At 38.0% G+C, this 26204-nt stretch overlaps 1 protein-coding gene across 3 annotated transcripts in view; it reads right to left on the bottom strand.

Moving 5' to 3' along the window:
* The window catches only part of COL4A1 (collagen type IV alpha 1 chain), a 119775-nt gene that overhangs the window by 26198 nt on the left and 67373 nt on the right, over nucleotides 1–26204 (bottom strand). For all 3 annotated transcript variants that reach the window (XM_068180141.1, XM_068180139.1, XM_068180140.1), the window contains exons 5-34: nucleotides 25700–25744; nucleotides 25529–25591; nucleotides 25374–25427; nucleotides 25196–25222; nucleotides 23790–23873; nucleotides 23615–23677; nucleotides 22988–23023; nucleotides 22410–22451; nucleotides 20745–20834; nucleotides 20045–20080; nucleotides 19843–19902; nucleotides 17652–17696; nucleotides 17379–17432; nucleotides 16872–16913; nucleotides 15610–15703; nucleotides 14915–14950; nucleotides 13237–13401; nucleotides 11274–11369; nucleotides 10121–10204; nucleotides 9335–9405; nucleotides 6758–6949; nucleotides 5738–5906; nucleotides 5294–5386; nucleotides 5091–5195; nucleotides 3519–3616; nucleotides 3065–3215; nucleotides 2615–2728; nucleotides 2053–2220; nucleotides 1409–1498; nucleotides 684–836 (exon numbers count right to left, since the gene is read on the bottom strand). In XM_068180141.1, coding sequence (XP_068036242.1) covers nucleotides 684–836; nucleotides 1409–1498; nucleotides 2053–2220; nucleotides 2615–2728; nucleotides 3065–3215; nucleotides 3519–3616; nucleotides 5091–5195; nucleotides 5294–5386; nucleotides 5738–5906; nucleotides 6758–6949; nucleotides 9335–9405; nucleotides 10121–10204; nucleotides 11274–11369; nucleotides 13237–13401; nucleotides 14915–14950; nucleotides 15610–15703; nucleotides 16872–16913; nucleotides 17379–17432; nucleotides 17652–17696; nucleotides 19843–19902; nucleotides 20045–20080; nucleotides 20745–20834; nucleotides 22410–22451; nucleotides 22988–23023; nucleotides 23615–23677; nucleotides 23790–23873; nucleotides 25196–25222; nucleotides 25374–25427; nucleotides 25529–25591; nucleotides 25700–25744 — 2620 coding nt within the window. The remainder of the gene's footprint in view (nucleotides 1–683; nucleotides 837–1408; nucleotides 1499–2052; nucleotides 2221–2614; nucleotides 2729–3064; nucleotides 3216–3518; nucleotides 3617–5090; nucleotides 5196–5293; nucleotides 5387–5737; nucleotides 5907–6757; nucleotides 6950–9334; nucleotides 9406–10120; nucleotides 10205–11273; nucleotides 11370–13236; nucleotides 13402–14914; nucleotides 14951–15609; nucleotides 15704–16871; nucleotides 16914–17378; nucleotides 17433–17651; nucleotides 17697–19842; nucleotides 19903–20044; nucleotides 20081–20744; nucleotides 20835–22409; nucleotides 22452–22987; nucleotides 23024–23614; nucleotides 23678–23789; nucleotides 23874–25195; nucleotides 25223–25373; nucleotides 25428–25528; nucleotides 25592–25699; nucleotides 25745–26204) is intronic.

A 26204-nucleotide genomic window follows, 5' to 3' on the forward strand; every position in this document is an offset into this window, starting at 1 on the left:
TATTAAAAATATGCAAAATATACACAATTTTTTCTTTGAAAAGAAATAACAGAGAAGAAATTATTTCAAACAACTAATTTATCAATTAGCAGTAAAACTAAAAATCCAAGAAAAATGTATTATCTAAAAAAGCTAACAAATCTATAACCATGAAGTTTCTGAACAGAAAACGGATTGCCTTTCTCCTGTGTACTTCCAGACATTTCTAAACTGACCTAAGTTGATCTGTTGGTATCAGTGATATAAATGCATTTCTTTCCTCAGTTTTTCTTCCAGTCACAAGAAACACGTGTCAAAAAAAGCTGCTCACTTTTTTTCTTACACTATCAGTTGATCATCATGGCCACAACTGCATGTTTTACATGAAAGACAGCTTTTCCCTTCTGGAAAGCTCTAGTTTTACTTTTAAAATTTCTTTTATTTTCAGAGAGTCTTGTGATTAAAGAGGTAAAATCAATTATAAAAGGACAAATTGAACCTCTGCTATTCAAACAAAACCCTTCTGCTCTGTGATTAATCTTTTTTTCCAAAGAGTTGAAAAACACCAGAAAAATATCTATATTTGCTGTGTGAAACTCTTTAATTTTATTTTAAAAACTAACGCAAAACTGAATTAAAAGTATTGCTGTTTGGTAGTATATGAGTGTTAATTTCACTTCTTCACAGTTAGAGAATAAAGTTACCTTTTTCTCCTTGATCACCCTTCTGGCCTTTGAGGCTAACCATGTCCATGTTGTCTATTGTTCCAGGTTTTCCTGGGAGACCAGCTTCACCTTTATCTCCCTTAACACCAGGATCACCCTGTGGTCCAATTACACCTTTGAAACCTTGGCTACCTATAAAGAGACAGCACTGAATGTTATAGGGGCATATAAAACTTTGCAAGAATATTTAGTAGACAACAACAAATTAAAATAGCTCTTTATTCAGATTTTGAGCACCAAAAACCATGTTCTGGAACAGCTCCTATGAATTTTTTTTTTATACTTCACAATAGCTCTATCAGAAAGTTGACACATTTTTCCTACTTCACAGCTATTAATTTTAGACTCTTGAAACAATAAGAACAGGAGTTTGGCAGTAATACAAAGCATTATCTGAGGCTCTTAATTAAGACCTTCCTGCTGGCTTTTAATAATTTCAAGTAGTGTATTTTTCTTGGAGTAATACCTATAGCAGCCCTACACCTAGCAAGCCCTTATGTTCTTCAAGAATGGATCAAAAATCATGTTTTGGTGCCCAAACTCATAACTGTTCCAAGGATGTGGCCTTTATTACTAATTCTAACTTAGAGGAAAGTCACTTGACATAAACGGTTCCTTAGGCCACGTATACTCCTTATTTCCCAACTTCTGTTGGGGAAAAGGTGGGGTTTGCAATTTTTATTTTGAGAAAATCTCTCTCTTACCTTTTTCACCAGGAAACCCTCGATCTCCAACTGGTCCAGGAGTTCCTGGCAATCCAGGAGTTCCCATAACTCCCATTTCTCCTTTGGGTCCTGAAGCCAAAGAAGAAGAATGAATAAAAAAAAAATAAAGCAAGTAGTGTAAAAGAAGTACAAGAAACAGAATTATTAACTGCCTATCATATTAGGAGTTGCACTACTAAAGGAAAAATGGGACAAAGAAGATGATTAAATTAAACAGCCCGATAGAGAAAACAACAGTAAAAACAGCATTATGAAAACCAGAGGAAAATAGTTGTAACGGGTTTTGGACATATTCTTAAAACTTCCTATTACAGCAAACAATGCTGTCATTAACAAAGTCATTATTAAAACCATACTCTGTCACTAAAACTGTGCAGAATAATCCCCTTTCATTATTACAGGAGCAAGGCTAGTTCCTTCAACCTGCTGGATTTGACCCATGAAAGGACTTCTGCAGCAGCAGTTCAGCTACATGTGCACAGAGCTGCTTTACTGACATCAGTCCATGCATTTTCCCAAGCTTGGGCTCTCTGATCAATTCCTAACCAAGTGAAAGGGTGTGCTACCACAACTTAATAAAACAGCTGTCAAAGATGCTGATTTCTGAGGCACAAAGTGTTTACCTGTTGATCCTTTCAGTCCAACAGCCCCCTGTGGACCTGGCAGACCAGGTAACCCCACAGAGCCTGGGACTCCTGGCTGGCCCGGGCTACCTTTATCCCCTTTCGGTCCTGGCATATCTAGACCTGGGACACCAGGGAAGCCCCTTTCTCCTTTTACTCCAGGAAATCCTAGGAAAAACAGAAGATATAAGATTAGTCCTTAACAAAAAACATTAATAAGTATATTTGACCATATCCACCTCTGATTCACAAATGACATGGCATAGAGGATGAAAACTCAAAGGCAGATAGTAGAACCAGTCCTCATTTCCTAAGAGAGGCTTTGAACCTGTATCTATTACCCATCAACGACCCAAGGAGACCAATCCAAATGCCAGCAATCCTCTCAGGAGGCCACATCCTGCATTTTGGACCACATGGAAGCGGCCCACCATCATGTCCCCCCATCTACTCCCATCAACTTCACACTGCAAAAAGTTCTCAAGCAACACTTTTACCTGTGATATCCACTTATGTCAAAATTCTGCTCTTAAGCAGCATTATGGGAGTATTCTCTGCTCACCTGGTGGTCCCTGGGGTCCCGGCTGCCCAGCAGGTCCTGGCAATCCTGGAGGGCCCAGCCCTGGTGCACCTGGAGGGCCCTGTGAGCCTTGGAGACCTGGCAGACCAGGGTCACCTGCAGGGAGACAGGAGAAATATAGACCAAGCATTCTCTGATGCTTTTTGACATCTTGCTTGCTGAAGATGCCAGACAAGGTGCTTTGGAAGCACATGGCCAAGAAGACCTCATTGAGCCACCAACACCTCCAAGCCTGGGTTTGGATGAAGGGCTGCTATTTGCTGCTAGCATTTGCTACTGGTGGGTGGTAGGAAAAAACAAGACGGGAAAGGGGCAATTCCCCGAGATTACAGCAGGATATTTCAGTAATGAATAGACTTTTTGCTGCATATGCAGAAGAGTGACTTTAAAAAGAAATACAAATACAGAACTGTATTTTTCCAGTAATGTTACCTCTGAATCCCTGCTGTCCAGGTATGCCCGGAAAGCCTTGCTCGCCACGTAAACCAGGCAGTCCTGGACTTCCCTTTTCTCCAGGGATGCCAGCTGGGCCAGGGGGGCCTGGCAATCCCTTAGGGCCAGGTAGACCTACACCAGGTTCACCCTAGCCAAAGAAACACAATAGATCAGGAATTAACACATCAAAACCAAGAAATCATTTATTAAATGTATTTAAACCATGCAGTATAGGGTTCATGTACAGACTGCTATACATGACTTCAGGGGAGAGCTGTAAGCCCTTTAAAAGTGTTAATGACAAGCATTTATCCATCTACTCTCTCCGCTTGTATGCACAGTGGGAAACATAAAATGAAAGGCAGTTTGGCCAACTTTTGAAGTTTTTCCTTGCACACGTTCCTGTCAACATGAGGAGGCACAGATAACAGTATCAGCAGCTGACATCTACCTTTTGACCTTGTAAACCTGGAACTCCTGGCAAACCATCCAGACCCGGGGTTCCTGGAGTTCCTGGCAGACCAGGTGAGCCAGGCTGACCTTGGAAACCTATAAAACAAAGCAAAACAAAGCAATAGTCACATTATTACCCTCTCTGTCTGTAAGTGACATCTGCTGTTTCTTTAATCCTCTAAACTGAGCTATTCACAGGGATGTGTTAACAAAGATCTGGGTAGTCAAACTTCTAAGCATGCCAGTATGCAAATGTCCCAACAAAGATTCAAACACTGACTTTTGTGCAGCACTTGGCTTCTGATTAGAAACAACCACCCAGAAGAAATAAATACTGAGTGTCTCCTCTTAAATAAATACCCTTGTGTGTTCATCTCCCATCTCCCTTGTGAGGAACATCCTGCAAAACTGGGTTCCTAAAGTCTCCTTCACAAAAGGTAACTTAATGTGTGCAGCATCAGACTGAGGGATACACAACAAAGCCCACCTGTGAATCAACACCTTTTGTGCACTATATGTCTTGTGACACGTTCTAAGTGTCCTTTTGAGGGTTTCATACAGAAGGTTTCTATGTCAGAGCTAATCCATGAACTGCACCTTGGGAACACAAGAAGGAATACCTACAACATTCTGCAAATCCCTTAAAGATAGCACTCACTCAACATCAGCACATGCACAACAAATTTCAGACAATGCAGGCAGAAATCCAGATTTTAGGCTAAGACACCAGAATGTCATTGGGCAGAGCTGAGTTCGTGGAAGGGTCTTTTAAAGAAATATTTTTAATGTGTCAATTTTTTCATCTGGCATCAAAGTGCATACAGGAATTCTTTTCCAGATACAATGGGCCTTTTCTGTTCAGGTCTCAATGCACATTCAGAGGAACCAGACATGGTTACAGAGAAAAATATGCCCTTTCTCCTTATTAAATTTCTGACCCTCCCAGTTCATTCATGTGTGGAAGCACAAGAAATAATAACAAAGACACAAGAGAATTTTGGTGATTCAGGTGACTGCTGAAAGTTCAGTCATTTAAGTCTAAATGAGCAGCAGTACTGTGAAATACATCTTCAAAGAATCCAAAACATTTAGACTCCTGCTAAGCTACTCGCATAGGCTGACAGTGGGCACGGAGGGAAGACTACACTTATGTTGCGTAAGCTGGAATTCTAACCAAGCCACTCTCAAGCTGGGACCCAGCAGATCTGTAAGCTCTAGCCCACAGCTGTTACAGTTACATCAGCATATTATTTGGACCAACTACACGCAGTGTTTTTCATCTCTCAGAAGGGTCATCTCATCTCAGCAACTTCAGATGCTGTACCATATCACTTTACATTCTGGCAGTAGCTGTGACATTGTAGGTGCACCACTGCACTACACAAAGCAAGTGTGCAGCTGAACTCTAACAAAAGAATGCTCACTGTGCTGCTGGGTGACTTTTGCAAGGGAGCTTCTTCAGCTGCACCTCCCAAATCCTATGCATCTATGGCTGGATGACAGTGTAGCCCTAGGCCTCCATCCACACTCCAGTTACACCAGCTTTGTTAGACGGATGGCTTTATCTTACCTTTGGGACCTGGAGGTCCAGGGAACCCTATACCTGGCTGCCCAACAGCACCTTTTTCTCCTGGTAGGCCAGGTCTACCTGGAAGCCCAGGATTTCCTTTGTCACCTTTGCAAATAAAAACAAGACAAATGTTAACACAAAGGCTAATTTCTGGGGAACAGAACCATCTTGATAATCAGAGAAAGATTAACAGACTGCTGTACCTTGGGGTCCAGGGAAACCAGGTGGCCCAGGAAGGCCATCTGCCCCAGGAGGTCCAGGGAGGGATATAGTTCGTCCTGCTTCACCCTTTGCTCCTATAAATGTAAAGTTATATTAGAGAACAGAAACTGATGAAATAAAACAAGGGAGTTCTACCTTGACAGCATTATCAGTTCATCCATACCACTACAAGTGACTTGCTATGAAGTTTTTTTGGTAGAAGCTTCATAAAACACTAGGATGAACCTAAACCGTTTCACCTAGCAAATCCTTCAAGAAAGCTGCCCTCAAAAATTTGCAATTATACTGGTGAAAGCAAACATTGATTCAAATTAGGCAGTCTTTTTATTTCAGGCTTAAATTCTGATGATCCTCTAGGCTGTACCATTTAAAAGGCGCCATTTAAATTTTATTTTTGTATCTTTTTAAACACATTATAGCATTACCTGGAAGTCCTGGTAAACCCGGGGTTCCAGCAAAGCCTCTGTCTCCTTTTTCACCAGGTAATCCTGCAGTACCTATCCCAGGAGGGCCAGGAAAACCTCTTTCACCACGTACTCCAGGGAATCCAGGTTGGCCAGGGGGACCACGTTCTCCTTTCAAGCCAGCTGTACCCTAATTTTTGGAAAGCATAAGTGTACTTCTTGCCTTTCCTGGCAAGGCAGAACACACCATCCTCTCTGAATATTTTACAACTGGGATTTAACACAGGTATCTGTAATGTTGAAGAAAGTGGATTTTTTCTACTGAGTTCAGTGGAAACAGAACATAGTTCCATGTGGAATAGCACAAGGAGATCACATCTAGCAATGCAGCTAACAGCAACATGCAGGCCATGTTTCCAGTAGTGGATCTGGGAGCAGAGGTGAGCTCCACATTCAGCTCCACATCCACATCAGCTGAACTCTATCATTGACAGATTTTGATGCATTCATTTCCACAAGAAGAGAAATATGCTAGAACAGACTTGAATCTTGTCTTCACAATTTCTACTTGGATAACTGCTTTTTTTCAATCATCTCCAAATATCAGCTAAATCATTCACACTAGCTCTCACTATCAAGCTGTGAGAAAGGCAGAAAGGAATAAAACTACTGTCCATGTCTGAACCTTTTCTCTATAGTACTGAAAGTAACAAGCCATGTTGAATGCATTTGAGTCAGATTACTTATTTGCATGACATGCAAAAAGAAATGGTCTGAAAAACCTAGCTCTGAAATTGTCTGTTGTTGAAGAACTGTCTTCCTCACTACTTCCAGTGAAAATGGAATCGTCTTCTGAGGAAGAATGTACTACTCAAGGTAAAGAATAGATGTGGAAAAATAAACTAGGCCAATAAACATAAAGCATGTATAGGGCACAAAAGCATACAAATTCTGATCTGAAAGACAGAATGGATAGCACAGTAAGTAAACATAACTAAACACACAGTAGGACAATACGTAAACATAAAGAAACAAACATACCGCTGCTCCTTTTGGACCCTGGGGACCTGGAAATCCATCTTTTCCTGGTCTTCCTTCTCTTCCAGGAATGCCTGGTTGTCCTGGGAAACCAGGATCTCCTTTTTCGCCTTTCAGGATAGAATCATAAGTAAAATCTCCAGGTTCTCCTTTTGGCCCAGGGCTGCCCATAAGTCCTGGAGTGCCAGGGGGACCCTGAAATTTCATAAATTCAGATGTCATCAGTTGCCCTACAAACCTTTCAACTATAAAAGAAAGCAAACCTCCAGAAACTGAATTGCAAATCCAAATTAAGGGAACCACCAAGTCATTGACTAAGGAGGTCAAATGAGAATATTTTCCAAGAGACAGTAGTCTTGGAAGTAGAAAGCTTCTCCCTTGGGTAGTTTACTCATAACATTCAGTGGATGTGAATACATGTGTTCAATCATTATTAATATTCATCGACTTTGAACAGCTGACACAGTCAGTTGGTACTATCAGAATATAATGCACATGCTCAAAAAATAGTATTGTAACCTCTTCTGGAAAGAATTACCTACCTAATGGTATGCCTACAGGATTTCCAGACTTTCAATTTTTATCCCACATATTTTCTAGGACTTGAATGAATTTTTCTTACGGGAACAGTCTACAATTTCTAGTGACTCAGAGCTATTCATTAAGGTAGTAAAACACAAACTTCATGGGCAATGTCCATGTCTATATACAGCTCATGTGTGCCCTCCACTTCAGCCTGAACCAGAACATGGTCAACGGTAAACTTTTGATTAGCATTGGAGTGTTCTGAATCGAGTCTGATGTTTTGGCATGGCTGTAAGCAATGTCAGCGTGGCTGGCCTCTATGTAGTTTTTCCAACTTAAATAATATGCTGGATCACCACCTGGCTGAACTTTGCAGAGCAAAACAAACTTAAAATCATTCAGAACAGCAGCTGATCCTTGTCTGGTTAAAGACATGAATAGCACTTATGAGGCAATAAAAGTAAAATATAAAGGTGTGGCAAAAAATGTGCCAAGAACAAATGAGAGACAGCAAAAAATCTTAAATACATTAGAATGTCTTTTATTTTTTTCCACATTGTTTCTTTCATGGATCCCATTGATATTACAATACATTCACTCACTGGGTAATGCAATTTATTGTGGTGGCAATAGATAAGGAATTCATCTCAGTCAACTTTCATTGGCTGAGTTCAGGCAACAAGGCTTTATTTATACATCAGGGAGAGAAATAGATTCCTTGAGTAAAGAATTCATAAAAGTGGTTTGGGTTTTTTTTTTTTTTTACTTCTGAAGGTACCTCTCACCTCTGGTGATAGAGGGAGCTCACATAACCCCAGTGTGTGATAAAGCCAGTGCACAGGAATGTCACTGAGAAGTTATGTTGCCAGAAAGGATCAGCTGTAAGGAAACAGGCAACTTTGGGGAGAAGAGACCTGGGGGTCCTGGTCGATGGCAAGTTGACCATGAGCCAGCAGTGCCCTGACAGCCAGGAGGGCAACCCTGTCCTGGGGGGCATCAGGCACAGCATGGCCAGCTGGGCAAGGGAGGGGATTGTCCTGCTCTGCTCTGAGCTGGGGCGGCCTCACCTTGAAAACTGGTTTTGGTGCCACAATATAAAAAAGACATTAAACTACTGGGGAGCATCCAGAGGAAGGCCACGAGAATGGTGAAGAGTCTGCAGGGGAAGCCTTATGAGGAATGGCTGATGTCACTTGATTTGTTCAGTCTGGAGGAGACCTCATATCAGTCTAGAACTTCCTCATGAGGGGACAAGGAGGGGCAGGCACTGATCTCTTCACTCTTGTGAACAGTGACAGGACTTGAGGAAGCAGCATGAAGCTGAGTCAGAGGAGGTTCAGGTTGGATATCAGGAAAAGGTTTTACATCCAGAGGGCGGCTGAGCACTGGAACAGAATCCCTAGGGAAGTGGTCACAACAGCCTGATGGAGTTCAAGAAGCATTTGAACAACTCTCTCAGGCACATGGTGTGATGTTTTGGGATGTTCTTTGCAAGACCAGGAGTTGGACCCAATGATCCTGATGAGCCCCTTCCAACTCAGCATTTTCTCTCATTCTATGATTCAAAATTCAGCAAAACTGGCACAGTGTGCTGCATGCTAACATTAGATTGCTTACACTGCACTAGATGGCACTGTCTCTCTCTCAATATATTTGTACTCACCAGCAAAGCATTATTGGAACAATTCAGAAGGTCAGGGAATACCTGCATCTGTTTCCTAAGAAATCCTACTCTTTACCCATCTCTACTGTTTAGCTTGCTCAGGCAGAAGGTCATGTGTCCCACTGAGTTCTTATGATGGATAAACTGAGAAGTATAACCAATATCTGACAGCTCTCTTTTAGCTCTTACAGTTCAAACCCACTTCTTCCTATGTTATTTTATTAGGCATAATTAACCCTAATTGTATCATATTAGTGCACTGTTTTGAGGATGGTGTTTTTTGTTTGTTTTTAAACAGAACTGTTACACAACCACAGTGATACACTGATCATCACATGTTTTTTGATCACATGCCTAGCAGGACATGTAGTATTTGGCAAGGCATTACTTACAGGCACTCCAGGAAGGCCATCAAGTCCAGGTAAGCCTCTGTCACCCTTGAAACCTGCTTGTCCTGGAAAACCTTTTCAGAGGGACAAAAATATGGCTTAATTTATTACATGCTTTTACAAATAGCTCATTGTATGTGAATTCTTTGTGATCCCTTGTAAAGTGTCTCATTGCATTCCCAGTAATACCAGCATAATGCTGCTAAAGCCAGTGAAGCTGTCTTGATTCATGCACTTGTGTTACATGCCTACATTCATAAACTTGGAACTTGATGATTCATTTGACATAGGAATGAATTTACCAATTCATGTAACTAATGCAGAACTGAAACTAACTAAACCACATTCATTTTTCTGAACAGCACTAGAACAAACATTAGGTATAATATAATTTTTGGCATGTGGCACTTCTCTCATATGATAGCAAAAAATAATTTTATTTTTGGGCCACAGAATTTAGTGCTGCAATTGGAAACAAATGTGTGGGTCACTGTCAAGCCTGGGCACATAGGCAAATGGTTCCCACATTATTTCTCACTGTGAAAATATTTGGGCCACAATTTGCAAAGACCCTTCTTTGTGGCCAGTTTCTGCTTCCCTGGTAATTCTGGTTGATTGTATTAGATATCTGGAATCAGACCAAAAATAGGAATATGCCACTCTCCTTTCATTAGTTTCACAAACAATTTGATTAGTGTGGCAAAATGTAATTAATTTTCTTATGTATGCTGCATTTTTTTTAGAATTTAGCCTACATAGCTCATTCTTGGGTAATTAAGGAGTTCTTACCTGCTGGACCTGGTGGCCCTTGCGGTCCTGGAAGTCCAGGAGGTCCTACTTTATCACACAAGGCACAGGCTTCACCTTTGTCACCTGGAAAAAGAAAACAACAAAGGACATGAATAACAACAAAAAGATTCAAGACAACTACAAGCAGGTGGATTCAGGGCAAATGTGGATTCAGGGCAAATGTCAATTTAATATTTAAATAAATTGCTACTTCTAATTCCATGCTTCAAGGAGAAAATATCAGCAAGTTGATGTTCAAAATTCTTTAAAATTTTTAAAGGAATGGCATGAAAATCAATGTAAGTCTTATTCAAAGGTTAATATTTAAAAGAATGGTTAAAATACGACCAGGTTGAAGAGCATCAAAAAGAAGAAAATAAATACTCAGTGAGTAAAGAGAAAATAAAATTATTAAAGCAGAAAAAGGAAAACTTCTGTGGTCACTGTATTTTGCAAAAAAAAAAAAAAAACAGTGAAAAGAATGAGATTAGAAAGGAGCAATTACCATGTAAATTTTTGCAGCTCTTCTTTTAAAATGTTCATTTAGTCAATGCTGCTAAGACATATGGTTTACAGTCCTATTCACAGAATCACACAGTTAGGTCAGAAAAGACCTTTGCCATCACTGAGTCCAACCTACGACCAAATACCACCATGTCAATAGACCATGGCACTCAGTGTCACATCCAGTCTTTTCTTAAACACCTCCAGGGATGGTGACTCCATCATCTCCCTGGGCAGCCCATTCCAATGCTCAGTCACCCTTTCTGTGAAGAACTTCTTCCTAATGTCCAACCTAAGGTTGTCTATAGGTGTTAAAATTTTATCTTCAATTATACTCATGGCAATGATTCATGAACCATTTTCATTCTCAACTCATCTGGCCCTCTTTAAGTCTGCATGTCAGAATTCATACCCTGAATTGCCCTAAGCAGCTCACTTTACACAGGGAATAGGCTATACTCAACCCTTTCTGCCCCTCTTGCAGCCCTGGGCCATCCTTTATCACTTCCCAGCAATAAGCATGCCAAGAGAAGTTCATATCACACAATTCAAAGAAAAATATCCTTCTTTACTCACCAGAGAGTCAAGAAACACCTTCCAGAGAGTCAAGAAACATCTTTAGAATACAATCACTTTAAAATATTATTACCTTTCTCTCCCATCTCTCCTGGAAAACCATCTCTTCCTGGAAGTCCAGGACTACCTGGTGCACCAGGTTCTCCCTGCTGGCACTGATCAATTCCATCTGAAATGAAATTGCAATAAAGAATATTGTTTTGACAAGTGCAAGTATCTATTATAGGGTTGCATTTATATCCTACCTGAAATGTTACCTACGAAAAGTGGTAACTCAGGATAGTATTTTACTCCTTTATTGGATTTACTTTGAAAAATTTAACTTGGATTCTGTATTCTTATTCCATATGCACTGCTTAAGAAACCCTGGGAATTACAGACAAAAGAGAGGTTCTACCATAACAAGGTTACAAACACTTTCAAAATAAGATCTATTTTCATTTTAAGTTTGGGCTTGCAAAATTATCATGGGTGAAAAACTGATGTTTTGATCCTGAAGAGAATGGAGAGTATTGATGTTCAGAAGAAATTCATTAAGAAGGTTTTATTGTACCCTGACTTCTGTTTTTCAACATTTTAGGAAACTTTCTACGTAAGAGCAGCTTGTCAACATCTATTTAACTTCTTCACACTGATCAAGCTTCCTGAAAACAACAAACTTCATATGTTAGGATCTGAAATAGGTAACAAATGAGAATATTTATCAGGCTTGATATAAGAATATAAATAGTGCTTGTTCTGCTTGATAATATGATGCAGTATCTGACCCAATATAACATGATATAATTTTGGCCAAAGACAAAAGTCAAAATGCTAATGTGAAGTTTGGAAAACAAGTTAAATGAAGAAGAATTGGTTGCCATTATGTACTTGAAGAAGGCTAAAGAAGTATCTGGGGAAAGAGCAGAATTAAGCAATGACAATAATTTGTATGAAAAATAGAAATTTTTAGGAAAATGTAAGATTTAGCCATTTAATTCCATGTTCTACATGCTGGATTTTGCACTGCTGCACTGGCAAACGCATTAACAACCAGGCATCTTCCTCTGTTTTTGAACAAAGTATCTTTGGCTTAGGAATTCCGTAGACAATAATGTTTCTTTCAATAGCTTTAAAGTATATTAACTGTTGTAATAGAGATATCATTCCTGATGTTGAAATGATAATTTAACTCACAATATCAGTATCACCTATAGTAAAAGTTTTCTATGAGTTAAAACATTAGTTTTAAGGAACTATTTAGCATGGACCACTTCCAGAGGTACTTGGTTATTGCTTCACTGCAGAGCAAAAACATTTTTCTCTTTAAAATTCCTTTATCACAATCTAATAAAATGTGTGTAATGCTGTTATCATTACTACTGATGGTATAATTTACTTGTCACATCATTACTGGCTTTTCATGTATTCCATAAAGCAGGTGTTCACCCTGATCTACTACGTGGTATCTTTGACTGTGCTGGGAGATTGGAACCAGATGATCTTAAAGGTTTCTTCCAACCCAAGCCTTTCTATGACCCCATTCTCCTCTAAGATAATTTTATTTTAAAATAAAAACTCCTGGCAAACTAGTACCTCACACTGCAGTTCTCACACCTGTTCAATCTGTTACACAGCCTGGTACTGCAGACCTGTAAATCATAACACTGAACAGCTATCTTTTATGCTAATATCAGTATCTGCTATTTTTTTAATTGAAAATATACAAATATCACTACATTGGCACAATAGGACACAGAACAAATTAATGTGAATTAAGATCAATTGTTTGGTTATATTCTAACAATTAACAATGAATTTTGTAGAATTTTTAAAGTATTTATTTATCAAAGAATCTTTATCCTTTCCTAGTAAGGAAACAAGTGGCTTCCTACACTGTGCAACAGCTTTTACTTGGTTCATCAACAACTCGGATATGTTTCTTCCATGACACAGATGCATCCTGATAATAGCTTTTATAATCTTGTCTCGTTTTTCTTTTTTTAAATGTGCATTATGAGCCTTCAGTGTGAAAAGCATCCAAGGGCTTTACCTACCTGTTTTGCCTGGAGGTCCTGGTGGGCCAGGCAACCCAGGGGGACCTGGGAAACCATCTCTTCCAGGGATTCCAGGTGAAGGGAATCCAGGAGAACCCTTTTCACCTTTTTCACCTCTCTCTCCAGGGACACCAGGTGATCCTACCCTGTCTGGAACTGGTCGACCTTTGGACAGAGTAAATCATGCACGTAAAAATGACAAGTGGAAAGACAGCAACATTATCAACACATTAACTTTCACAGGGTTTTAGAGAGAAATGGAAAATTGTTAATGCAAAAGAAAAAAGGGACTGTTTTTTAATTATAGGTGATTTATAGAAAATTGAGTTTGTACACTCACTACAGCTGAGAGAAACTGACTTCTGCTAGGTCCCTAGAGAAACACACCACATCTGTATCAAGTGCTTTTCTGAGATTTAGTTGGACAAACTTTTGCTAAGTAGTAAATAGTGGCAACACTGGAGTTAACTTAGCTATTCCATCTAGAAACTATTGCACACTTCCTCACCTCATAACAAACCAAAGGGAGGGCATGTCTGATAACTTCAAAAAATAAGTACTCACAATGCTAGCAGATTTAAGGAAAGCTAAAACCAAAATGGTTTGTAAGAATAATAAGTGAAAAACAGCCAATAAAGAGAGGCAGCATAACAACTACCAAAAACCCTACTTAAGATCTCATTTTAGCTATCTGTACAGTCACACAGGTCTTCTTCATATTTTAATGACTTTCAGTTCACAACTCATCATTACATTTGACCACTAACACAGTTTGAGTCATCTGCCACACTGCAGGAAGATAGAGAAGTCACATAAAGCTCAATTTCTGTAGGCTAATTACAGACCAAGAGCTATCATTACAGCCTGTGGTATATAGCATCTTCTCCCTAACCTCTGAAAAATTTCCTGGAAACTATCTGACCCTGGCTCACATTAATTTCATATTTAGCTCACTGCCAAGATAGAAAATGAAAGCAAGGAAGGTAATGATAGTATCACTGCAGGATGTGTTAAGTGCCAGGTCTCCAGAGATGATTTGCCTAATTTTTAAAAAGCAAATATCCTGGCGTTGGTCAAACACATGTATATGTACTTATATATGTAAAAGCAGTGTTACCATGGATGGGAAGATATTAAGGCTCTGAAAAAGGCAACATTTGCAGGCAAAAAAAATAATGTTTATTAGACCGAGTGACAGAGTCAAAAAAGCAGGAAACCTTCAGGAATTACTTTGATCAAGTATTATTTCTTCCTACAAACCTTATTTTATTATGCTTGCACAAACACATCCAGAGCTGACGTGAGAGCAAGACAAAGATATGAGCATACACACTCAGGTATATGTGCACACACTCACACACATTCACATTTTACAACTCTTCTTGCCCGATGGGGTCACGCTCTCTGGGCTGTCTCTGATGGACTCTGTACTACATTTTCAATTTCAGCAGAAAGTTATCAGAGCAGAACAGAAAGAACAACGCTTGATCTCATCAGAGACATGAGAAAAGCAATCTAGAAGAAGGGTCTGCAAGGATGATTAGACCCTGGAGAGGTCAGTGCTTGGGTGTCCAGAAAGTCAGGCAGCAACTGAAAGCAGCTAAAGAGAATATCCCTCAGGACTGTTCACCCACGAACACATGCCAGCATGAAAAAATCAGTAGTTATCATTTCATACCTGGAGGTCCTGGGATTCCTTGAGCACCAGGGAAGCCTTTAGAAAGAGAAGGTTTTGATTAGGCAATGAATTCTGCAATGCCAGTAAAAGTGAACTTTTAGGAGATATAATTGAAATTCATATTCATGCATATTCACATTCAGAATCAAATCCTGAGTTAAATAATCTATATATATCTTCAAGAAATACATTCAGAGAAAAGGTCCTGCTGTGTGCCAACTTCCCCAGTGATTTTTCTTGAATTGGCTTAGGTCTGTAATGGGGAAAATTGGAAGGGAAATGCTTGTTTCTTTTCTGTTTGCTAATGACTTTTGTAAAATATGCAAGCCAATCTTAGGATAAAAAATCAGCAACTGACTTTTACAAAGTCTCAAGATTATCTGCATTAATTACTCCCCTTATATTCATGTTGATTTCCATACTTGTTAGATATTCTCATGGAATTATTTAACTGCCATAAAAACTGATCCCAGTTTATCATTTTTTCATCTATAACTGAAAGGCAATCTTAATTATCTTGAGAACCAGAAGTGTCCTACAAGCTATTGCAAAATATAATAACCTGAAGACAATTAAATAACTGGAACATTACACTGTCATATAGAGCTCCTGAGCACAGATAGTACAATTTTAATTTCCTTTAACATGAAAACTAAAAGTATAACTCAATTAAAAAGATAAGATAAAATACATACCTTTTTCACCTTTTTGACCTTTCAGCCCAGGCAAACCTGAAACTCCAGGGTCTCCTTTTTCACCGAAGGTATCTACTGGTCCAGCATCTATCATCTAAATCACAGGACAAAGACTAGAAACATACAACTGAGCCATCATATCTCCCCCATCTTCATCTGATGGTACAGAGGCCATTTTAGTTTTATTGACAATTTTCAGCAGTTTTGATTATGCTTGCAATTTCAGCAAGTGAGAGAACTGTAGCTGCTGAGGAATTACCAGAGAAAAGAAATATTTCCTATTCTACTCAAATACCTTCATATCAATTTAAGGATTAAGTGGAGAGCTTTTATAGCATCTTCTTCAAAAAGAATGATGCCAGAAAACCTGAACATGGTCTAAGAACTGATCCATTAGGTTTTTATTACCTTTTATTTTAAAATATTATGTTCTGCCAATTTTTGCTAACATTGATCTGAGCTCAATATATAGGATGCTTATATTTACAGTACAATAATCAGGAAGTATGTACAATTTTTCAAACAAAATTAACAGATGTTGGGCATTTGTTCCCATAGTTGGGAAGCAGCTCCACCAATCATCTATTTGTTCCTGACTAACCCCATTTTTTATTTGAAGTGTTAAAAAAATTATAAATTGCTCCCCGGGTTTCTTCTTGTGTATAATGGCCAATCTCTGCTCAGGGACTCACTGGACATCAGTCAGCAAGTGGTGAGCAATTGCACTGTGCATCACTTGTCTTCCTCAGGTTTTATTCCTCTCTCTCTTCTTATCTCCCATTTCTTCATGATTACTACTACTATTAGTAACTTTATTTTTATTAATAACTTGTTCTTATCTAATGAATTTTGCCTATTTGCAATTCTCCTTCCCATCCCATGTTCAGGAGGGACAATGAGTGTGTAAGCAGCTGTCTGGTGCTTAGCTCCCAGCTGTGGTTCACAACCCTGAAACTGGCAGATTTACTTTCTTGAACTGTCTTTTGGGTACTGTGTATTGATTAGCAATGCTTATAATATTCACAGTCCAAAACAGTCCAATATTATTTGAGGGTTCCTTTCCCAAATCTCAAACATACTTTAAAGAACCACACCCAACTTTTGCTTCCATTAAGGAAAAATATGGACGTGACTGAAGAGAACAAGATCAGACTATATATCGTATCTCTTTTTTTCTTCATTGTTTGAGCACTTTGACTTTCACAAAATTTTATTTTATTTTATTTTAAGTTTAAAATTAAATAAAAATGTATTTTACTTACTCTTCCTGGAGGTCCTGGATAACCTCGCTCCCCTTTGTCACCCTAAATCAAAATAGAATTTATGTTTTAAATCCTGATCAGAATTTTTTGCCAACAAAAAATCAGACTTCCTCAACAAATGAACACTTTGATACACGTCAAGAACATCCACATGGTAGGTACCTAGAATGCTATAATAACCAGCAGTAGTAATTAGTTTACAAGCTTATACTGGTTTGCAGTATTTGAAGAGAACATGGTGGTTTTAGGGAAGTACACTTATACCTATGGTGGCTGAACAAAGAGCATGTGAAAATAAAGCCTGCATTAATCAACACAGGTAAGAGATCTAAATTGGGGATACCTTCATTTTAACCTCTTACAGTCTCTGAATGATGACATACAGCTTAGGAACATTCAATTGATATTGCTTTATGTGCATTCACTGCTTTAATGCAATCAATGAACACACCACAGAAGCTATCAACTCATTCTGGGTGAAGGGAAGCAAAAGCTGCTACTACTCACCTTTGTGCCAGGCTCCCCAGGTCGTCCTGGAATCCCAAACCCTCCAGGCAAACCCTGTGTGGAGAAGGCAGTGAAATGAGAAGAGACAAATATAGGTGGATCTTAGCTGTGGCAGCAGCAAAGTTTAAAAATTTTAGAAGTCACAAATTCACTGAAAGCAACTACTTCAAATAAATAATTCAGAAGCTAGAAAATATCAACTATCTATAATACGCAGACAGTTCTTTGTCTTGAATGTAAGAAACAGTACTGGGAAATGAGTAAAATACATACAGGTTCTCCTTTCAGTCCTGGTTCACCATCTTTTCCAGGCTTTCCCTGTAAAACACCAAGTTCCACTCTGCTTTAACAGACAACCACATACATGCAATTTCTAAATACAGTGGGGGGGAATACTAGAACAAAATTATCACTATTGCAATGCATTAATCAAAGTGTGCTAATTCAGCTAACAGAGCAGAGGGTACAAATGCTGAATATGCCTAGTGTTTGTATTATCCAACACCAAGATGCCAAATTAAATGCCAAATTAAATAAAATCCTGCAAATCCATTTGCAGATTCAGAAATAACATAGACATCCCTTTCACAGAGTCTTCAAGACAAAATATATCTACAGCACAAGAAACTGGAACCAGATCCATCTTTTTCCTTCACAACAATCGCCTTCTATATATAGGCTCTTCAACTTCACAAGACATTTATGCATAGATATTCAGTAATTCATTTTCAGCAGAAGGCTTGGAGAGTGGCCCTGTATGAGACTGTGTGGTAATGTAGTGGTAAATCCACTTCCCTCACACTGAAATTCAAATCATAAGGCAGATGATACGCTAGAATTCAAAACTCCCTCCTCCAGAGTAAAATTACAATTAGTCCACTGTGTTAACCTACAGAGGGGATAAGATTCCCTTGAAGTAGTCAACAGTTATGTGATAAATTATCTAGATGGGCAGACCTACTTTTCAGCATTTTCCCTTCTTCTCCCCTCCCTTCCCTTATCATAAAAGGCCTGGAACCTGATGCACTGGTGGCTGGCTTTCATTTGGTGTCCCAGTGCTTAGATTGTATGTGCAGCATAAGCAATATGAATTTGTCCCATAAACCCAAGGAAATGGAGATACTTGATACACAAAGTAACAGTGCATGTAACTCAGTCTAAAAATAATCCCATCAGTTTAGGTCAAAAGATTTTGTCTTAACACAATCGAAGGACAAAAATGATAGAACAAACATGAACAGGTCACCACCACTGAGGTGTGCAGCTATGGTCTCTTATAATGAAGGGTTACAAGTAATTTTTAATTATTAATTAAAACTTTGATCTGCAAAGTCAAGAGAGTCTTCAAAGAGACACTGTGATCAGAATTAATCATATGGCTTAGTTTCATTGAACTAGAATATCATATTGTAACATCTGTTCATCTTTCAAGGCTTAGCTTAATTTCAGAAGAAGCTATGATTTCCTGAACAATTATATATAAAATATCTTAAAAACTTTGTTCAGGGAGCTCTTCAGAAACTCAAAATTGTATTTTTGATAAATTCAGATGCTCTGGTTTCCTCAAAAAGCTATAAGCCAACATGTCTCCGTTCCTCCAGTTTCAAGCCTGCATTTACAATAAGAGTAAAGAAAAATATATATGATAGAAAAAATAATCCCATCACATAACTTTACTTAAAAGTTAATAGAACATCTGACTTTGAAGCATAGTAGAAAGAGAGGTTTTTTCATTTCAGACTGAAGAACAATCAAATGCCTATACATGTGCTGGGCCTTACAGTTCATCAAGACCCACACCTTGAGAAACATAAAAGTACTTGGAATACTTTAGATATATTTGAATGTAGAAAAAAGTACAATTTTGCTACTTGCTCAGCTGTGAAAGATACAGTATGATTCATGGAGAAGTTCTATGGATAAGACTACAATATGGGTCAGATTAGACAAATGTAACAGACCTTATGTCCTCAAGCATCTACAGCCAGGCTAGAAACCAGCAAGCAAAAGGATTTCAGTCACCTGAATTTTTTGCTCCATTCATTTTCTTTGTACGAATCTCTACCTTCAGGCTAAGCGGGCTTATTTTGTTGACTGCACATGAGAGAATTTGAAACAAATTCAACATGTTCCATTTAGCACTCCTACAGTGATTTTTTTTTTTTTTTTGCATTTTCTTCCATACTGGAATGACTTAATCTTTCTTCAATTTGGATTAATGGGAGTTTTGCCTTCACCTTCAGCACTGCAAGCTACTGTTAAATGTCTTTAGTTAACTGAAATGTTACATACTAACATTACTGTATGTTACTACTACCTTGATTGCACACCTGTCCTACAGCAAAACTTGCTTGTTTGAAATATAGCAAATTTGCTGTTTAACTAATGGCTACTAAGTTTAGTTGGCTAATGGAAACAATACACTAACTGCCATTATGGTATTGATAAAATTGAGTATACTTACACGTGGACCAGGCTGCCCAGGTTCACCCTTGTCTCCTTTGAAACCTGAACCTGGCAATCCCTGGAAAATAAATACTGACGAGATTAAAAATACTGCCAAATTCCAAAGGATATTTGCTTTTAACTAATAGGTTTAAAGATAGTCAGTGCTATTTTCAGAGACTTTAAAATTTTTGTTGTAGTAAAAAAACCTCAATACTCACAGGGCTTCCCCGTTCGCCCTTTTCACCAGGATCACCCTAATGAAATTATTTAAAAAAATTAAATTAGTAAACAAAAACTTAAACATTATTCATTTAGGTTGCAAATAATTCCTCATTTCAGCAAAAGCACATTAAATCCTGTTCTCCATTTCAAGAACTATGCCAAATGTGTGCATGTATGATGCACAGAGCTATGCCTAATGTATGATGTGCAAGAATTTAGACAAAGGTCAAATGTGAATCCATTAAGCTAGTTTATTTTACTAGTATATATTGCTTTGACTGCTTAATTCAGTCCTTGAAAAATTCATTAGCATTAAGACTTCACAAATGTGTGTATGAAAAGTTGAGTATATGCTACTTAATTCAAACTTTCAAATTATTTTTACAATATCCTATCCTTATCAATCCTCCTTCTGAAGGAAGTCATCTGCTGCTTACTTATTTATGCAATCATCGATGCATTTACCATCTATCATATATATATTTTAGAAAGACTTCTAGAATGAAAATTAAAACTCCTCCATGTAGTAGTAAATAAAGTAAATAAAGTAAATGAAGTAAAATAGGTAGAAATTTTTGAAAAATTTGCTATAGGTGACTTTGTTTTTTCTTTTTTCCTGTTTCACTTCTATTTGCTAATTCCTATTGGTTATACTTTAATGAAAAGTAAAAGAAGTTTAATCATTTAACATCTCACCTTTTCTCCCTTTATGATTTCACTCCCTTTTTCTTTCATATGAGGTGCTGGTCCTGGGGGTCCTGGGGGGCCCCTTACCCCTTGTTCTCCCTGACAACAGCAAATCCAGAATTGTCCATTGAAACAGAATGACACTGAGATCAAATATGACTAAGACTAGTAACTTTAAAGATATCTACCACTTGCTTTTAAAAATATAGCTAAATGGTTGCCTTAAAAAATCTTTTTTCAGCGAAATCAGCAAGACAAAGGGTTACAGAAGTCACTACAGACTAACTGGTTACCAGCAGAGACTGTCCTGAAGAAAGACCTCTGAATCTATTCTTAAGGTCAAGATTGATTAACCAAATAACACAAACATATCCAAATAATTACAGCAATGACACCAAAGTTTTATAGTGCCTCCTTCAGGTGGAAGGAGATTAGGAGGAAATAGGTCAGGTACAGAACGTCAGAAGCTAAAGGAAAATGTTACCCAAAGTTTACAGTGCTCCAAAAGCTTTATGGAGGGCCATAAAGGCCAACTGCAAGATGATGACTGTGGATGACTTTTTAGTATGCATGTGTCCATTGCAGGGTCAGAGCCTCACCTCCTTCTACAGTGCAAAAGCTCTATCTTTAACAGTAAAACACCTCTGAAAAGACTCCATAAATTTCTGTCAAGCAGTAATGCACAGCAATACTATTTATCTTTTGCTAAAGTGCAGGAAATCTCCACACACTTTGATGTCATCTTCTCCAAAATTTTTCAATAAATTTCATGATAGCAAATTAATTTCAACAACATGTCATGTCACAAAAAATTCTATCCATTAGGAATATTGGCTCAAAATCTATTAATAAGGTGGTGGTTTAAAAAAAAAAAACTACCTTAATAATATAATTTACTTATACTGCAAAAGCCCTCTGTCAATGACACTCATGAAAACCTTCTGGAGAAGTGCTCAGACACATTATGAATTTACTGAATAGCCCTTGAATGCATGCAGCTCTTGGCTCCCAGAAACACAACATAAGGCACTTTAGCCTAGACCTCTCAGTGTGAGAGGTAACAGGTTAAAGCTGACATGTATTACCTCCCATTTGATGCTGATTAAGAGAATAAATGGGATCCTGGAGTGCATGTCTTGGCTTAGATTCACTCAAAAGTAAACCACTCTGTGTGCTCTGAAATCTCTTACGGGTTGTGTCAAAACACAATAGAAGGGGACAGCTGGAAGATCTGCTTCAAATGTGTGCATTACCAAACTAAAATAAGGCAGACAGGCCTTAGAGTCCTACAACAATTAATTCTGATCATTCTGAACAGCACATTAAATCTCATCCCTTAGAACTAAGTTGATTTTTAAAAAAATCTCATGCTGAGTCCTAATATACAGAATAAATGTTTCCAGATCTGCCTACTGCAAATTAAAGCAGCTTTCCAGGCACAGCTGGAAAACAGGATGGTGGCCTAAATTAATGTCAGGTATAACATCACCGTTTGAAAAGTCTGTAGCTGCTCATGACTTTTCATTTAGGTGTAAGTTACAGATTTACTCAAGTCTTCCAAAAATCACAGCATTGATTTTCTTCATTGATTGATTTTAAGAGTTTTCTTTATTTAAAACTAAGAATCAAGAATATTTCTGACAGTTGTTCTCTAGAAGTTTACAAGAGACCTACCTTTTCACCTTTGGGACCCTGAAAGCCCAAGCCCATGTAGCCCTGAAAATGTAAATTACACACTTAGTCAATTTTTTTCTGCAGTGCATACATGCAGAAACATATGAAGGTATTACGTACTCATCAAATGCTAAGGGAGAATAAAAAAGACAGAATATGTCTTTTAAACACATGTGTGAAACAAATAAATAATCATGTCCTAACTTCCCTGCTGTTTTTAAGCCCTGTGTCACAGCAATTTGTGCAAAAACAGATTAAAATTCATCAGATAAGTTTATTGTCAATATGCTCTTTTACCCAACACTTAGTGAAAATGGTGATATTTTTAAATTAATTCAAATAACCAGAGGATGCTGTAATTACCACTGATTCGATTAAGTGAGATAACACGGCTAGACAAATTTGAAAAAAAAAGCAGTAAAAATCTCTCTTTTTGATGTTTATTAAGACACAGAAATCGATCCCAAAGTATAAAAAAAAACCTACACCTTTAGGACCATTAGTTTCAAGAGTTTTGAGGATCTGGTATGCAAAATACATAAACAAATGGACTTAATATTTGTATTAAAGAGCCTTACCTTCTCTCCTGGAAGTCCTGGTGGCCCTGGGGGACCCTACAAGACAATACATTTTAGCATCCACATGGATAGAGTACGCTAAGTGGAATAATGCCTTATTCTATGAAAACAGCAAAAAGGCACTTTTCATTAAACCCAGTAATTTCATTTTGCTCTTACTGTGCATAATTCACAACTTAGAATAAAAGGAGAATCTGAGATATCTCTAATTATTATAAAAACAGATAGATGATAACATACTTCCACGGTAACACTCAGTGATGCTACCCATGAGAATAAGCTCAGCAAAAGTTTGGATTTTGATCTGGATGCTTGGTATGTAGTTTATTTTCTATAAAATAAATTGGAGAAGAGAGGAAAGGACGACCAAGGAGAGTTACAGTCTCTCCTCCACAAAAATACCCTCCAAGACTGCAAGAAAAGAGGACTGTAGGAGCAGCTGCTACTGAAAACCCGTGTTGCCAAATAATTTCTGCCATGGTAGGGTTCAGAAGGCTGAACATGAAGCCTGGAAGCACACATTATGTTTCCCAAATCCCAACCAAGATCTGCTACACACACCTTCCAGAACATTCCTGTAATAAAGATCTCTAAGTGAAGTGAAAATCACCATGAGAGGAAACTTACTGGCTCTCCTGGAGGGCCCATTGGTCCCATTGGTCCCTGAAACCCTGAAGCTCCAGGTGGACCCTATGAAAAATTCAAATGATATCATAAGAAAATGATACTTATATGGCAATTTCATGATACTGATATAATTTTAGTTGAAACTCACTGCTATTCCAACATCATTTTTACTTACAGGCAGTCCAGGTTGGCCTGGAAACCCTTTTTCACCCTTTAGCACACCGGGAGCCAAAAGACCAACCACTTCACCTGGATCTCCCTATAATAAGAATGGAAAAAGAGTAAGTCTTGAGCATGAATTCAAACACATTCAAACCCACCAGGAGAGGAAAGTTGTAGCTATGCATACTTAGGAATCACTTGGAAAGCTGACTTTAAAAAAATCACCTTATTTCTTTTAATTCAGCTGAAACATAGAGATATTAAAAGTTAAGATCTTAATTGCCAAATGTACTCTAAAGCAGCCTGAAGAGTTTCCAGTACCAAAACTATCTTCATACCTCATTTCCTGTATTGTAATGGGTAGTCAGAATTATTTTTCCATGAAATCTATCACTACTACAGTGTCACCACACAACTGGAGCATCTGACCTGGCTTCTGAGAGAACTGGTAACCTCACAATCTCTTTCCCTCGCTGAGATCTTCATGCTTGTACCCAATTTTGACATAAAGGCCATTTATGGTGTTCTTTTTCTTCAGGAAAAGAACACAGTCTTTAAAAAATTATTCTGATTGCCACCCATTTCTTTATGTCCATTCTTTTGGGAGTAAAAATCCCATTTTTCCTGTGTTTTTATACACAGTTACAATATTGTGATTTTATTTCAGTTCTGTACCTATGCATACATGCCTAGGCAAGAAGCATCTGAGTACGTCAGTGTCTCTAGAATGAATCAGTTCTTTCCACGTGAGAGTAAGAGAAATGGACATTTTAATAACTTGGGTTGTCATGTTATTACAAATTTGAGATTACTTTTAGACTTATATTTAGCTTACGGTTCCAGATAATATCTATTATTTTTAAAGACAAAAGGCACTTGGATGTCATTCAATGCTTTATTCTCCAGTTCACAAAATCCACTCAGAAACCTAGTTAGTTAGTCTGATTTTTTGTCTTTATGAAAAATGTCTAGTATGTGATGGATGATTCTCATGTTGTGGGGTATAGGACCTTCTTCCACAAACATTATCTACGTAAAAATTTTTAGATAAATCAAATGCCAATATAAAACCAAATGTTAATCATGAAACCTATCTAAATCTTTATACACAACTGGGTGGCCACAATAGTGTCTATACATTATTAATGATATGCACTACTTCTTTTCTGCTGTAATCCATATAATACTTACCCTTTTAAGACCTGCATGGAACAACACATATGTTCAATTGTTATTAAGTGGGGAGGTCACCCCACTGTCTTTATTTAGTGGGGCTGCAAAACAGAGTACAAAGCGAAACAAGGCAACACAACTTTCCAGTCCTTAAGTAAAGACTGCTGCTAGTCTTAAAGGGTGTAGAGACCACACAAATTTTTATTGTTAGAAGCAGGATATATGAAATGAATGAATGAAATGTACCTTCATTCCAGGAGGTCCTGGAGGTCCCTGTGAAAAAAAAACAGACATATTTGTTGTTATTGCTCCTCAATGTTGTGTATATATTACATCTTGAACTCAATATCATTTTCTATAGTTATATTTGCATTTCAAGAGTCAGCCTTAAAAAAGTGAATGAAGCAGGAAAGAATCTACTTACTATACTTCCAGTCAGTCCTGGTAAACCTGGGGGACCTACTGGACCTCTTTCACCCTAAGGGGAACAGACAAATTGATTTTGTTTAGGGGATATATGCTTGAGGGGTGTTTTTATTTCAACACAAAGATGCTGTTATAAACATATGTAAATGTCACCTTTGTGCCATTACATCCTGGGATACCAGGTGGACCAGGAGGGCCATCTTGTCCAGGAATGCCCTACATGAAGAGAAAGTAAAGAAATTAGCAATATTAGGAATAATCCAGATCAGATGTCACAACTAAAAGTTTGATGTTCCTTTTAAAAACCATATACTTCATACGTACAGGAAGGCCTGGGTTTCCTGGAAAGCCTGATACTCCTGGGGGGCCCTGCAATTGAGAAAAACACAACTTGAAATGACAAATCCACAAAAGAGCAAGAACAAGCTGCAGCCCAATTGCATCTCCAATGCTGACAACAAAAATCGGTAGCATTTAAACTTCCTTGACAAAATAGCTCTAATCTTCAAAATCTCTTAAATATGTCACCTTAACTGAAAGCAACCTTGTATATTTCTTTAACTTTTTAAGCAGTAGGAATTAGATCAGAGCCTCATGTAGAGGTAAAAGGGAATTCACAGGTGCTCCCTTCTCAGAAACATTGTTCCCAAAATGAAATTTACTGTAGGCATCTCTTCATAGCAGAAGATAATGTTAACACACCATAAAGATGCTTCTCTGTCTTTAATACTCATCAGTGTATCAATTCATTCTTATTATCAAAAATCCTACCAGGCTGAGATAATTCTTTCTCCTTGAACAGCTTTTTAGTGTAATGAATCAGGCATTT

This window comes from Anomalospiza imberbis, chromosome 2, assembly GCF_031753505.1.
Source record: "Anomalospiza imberbis isolate Cuckoo-Finch-1a 21T00152 chromosome 2, ASM3175350v1, whole genome shotgun sequence".
NCBI lineage: Eukaryota > Metazoa > Chordata > Aves > Passeriformes > Viduidae > Anomalospiza > Anomalospiza imberbis.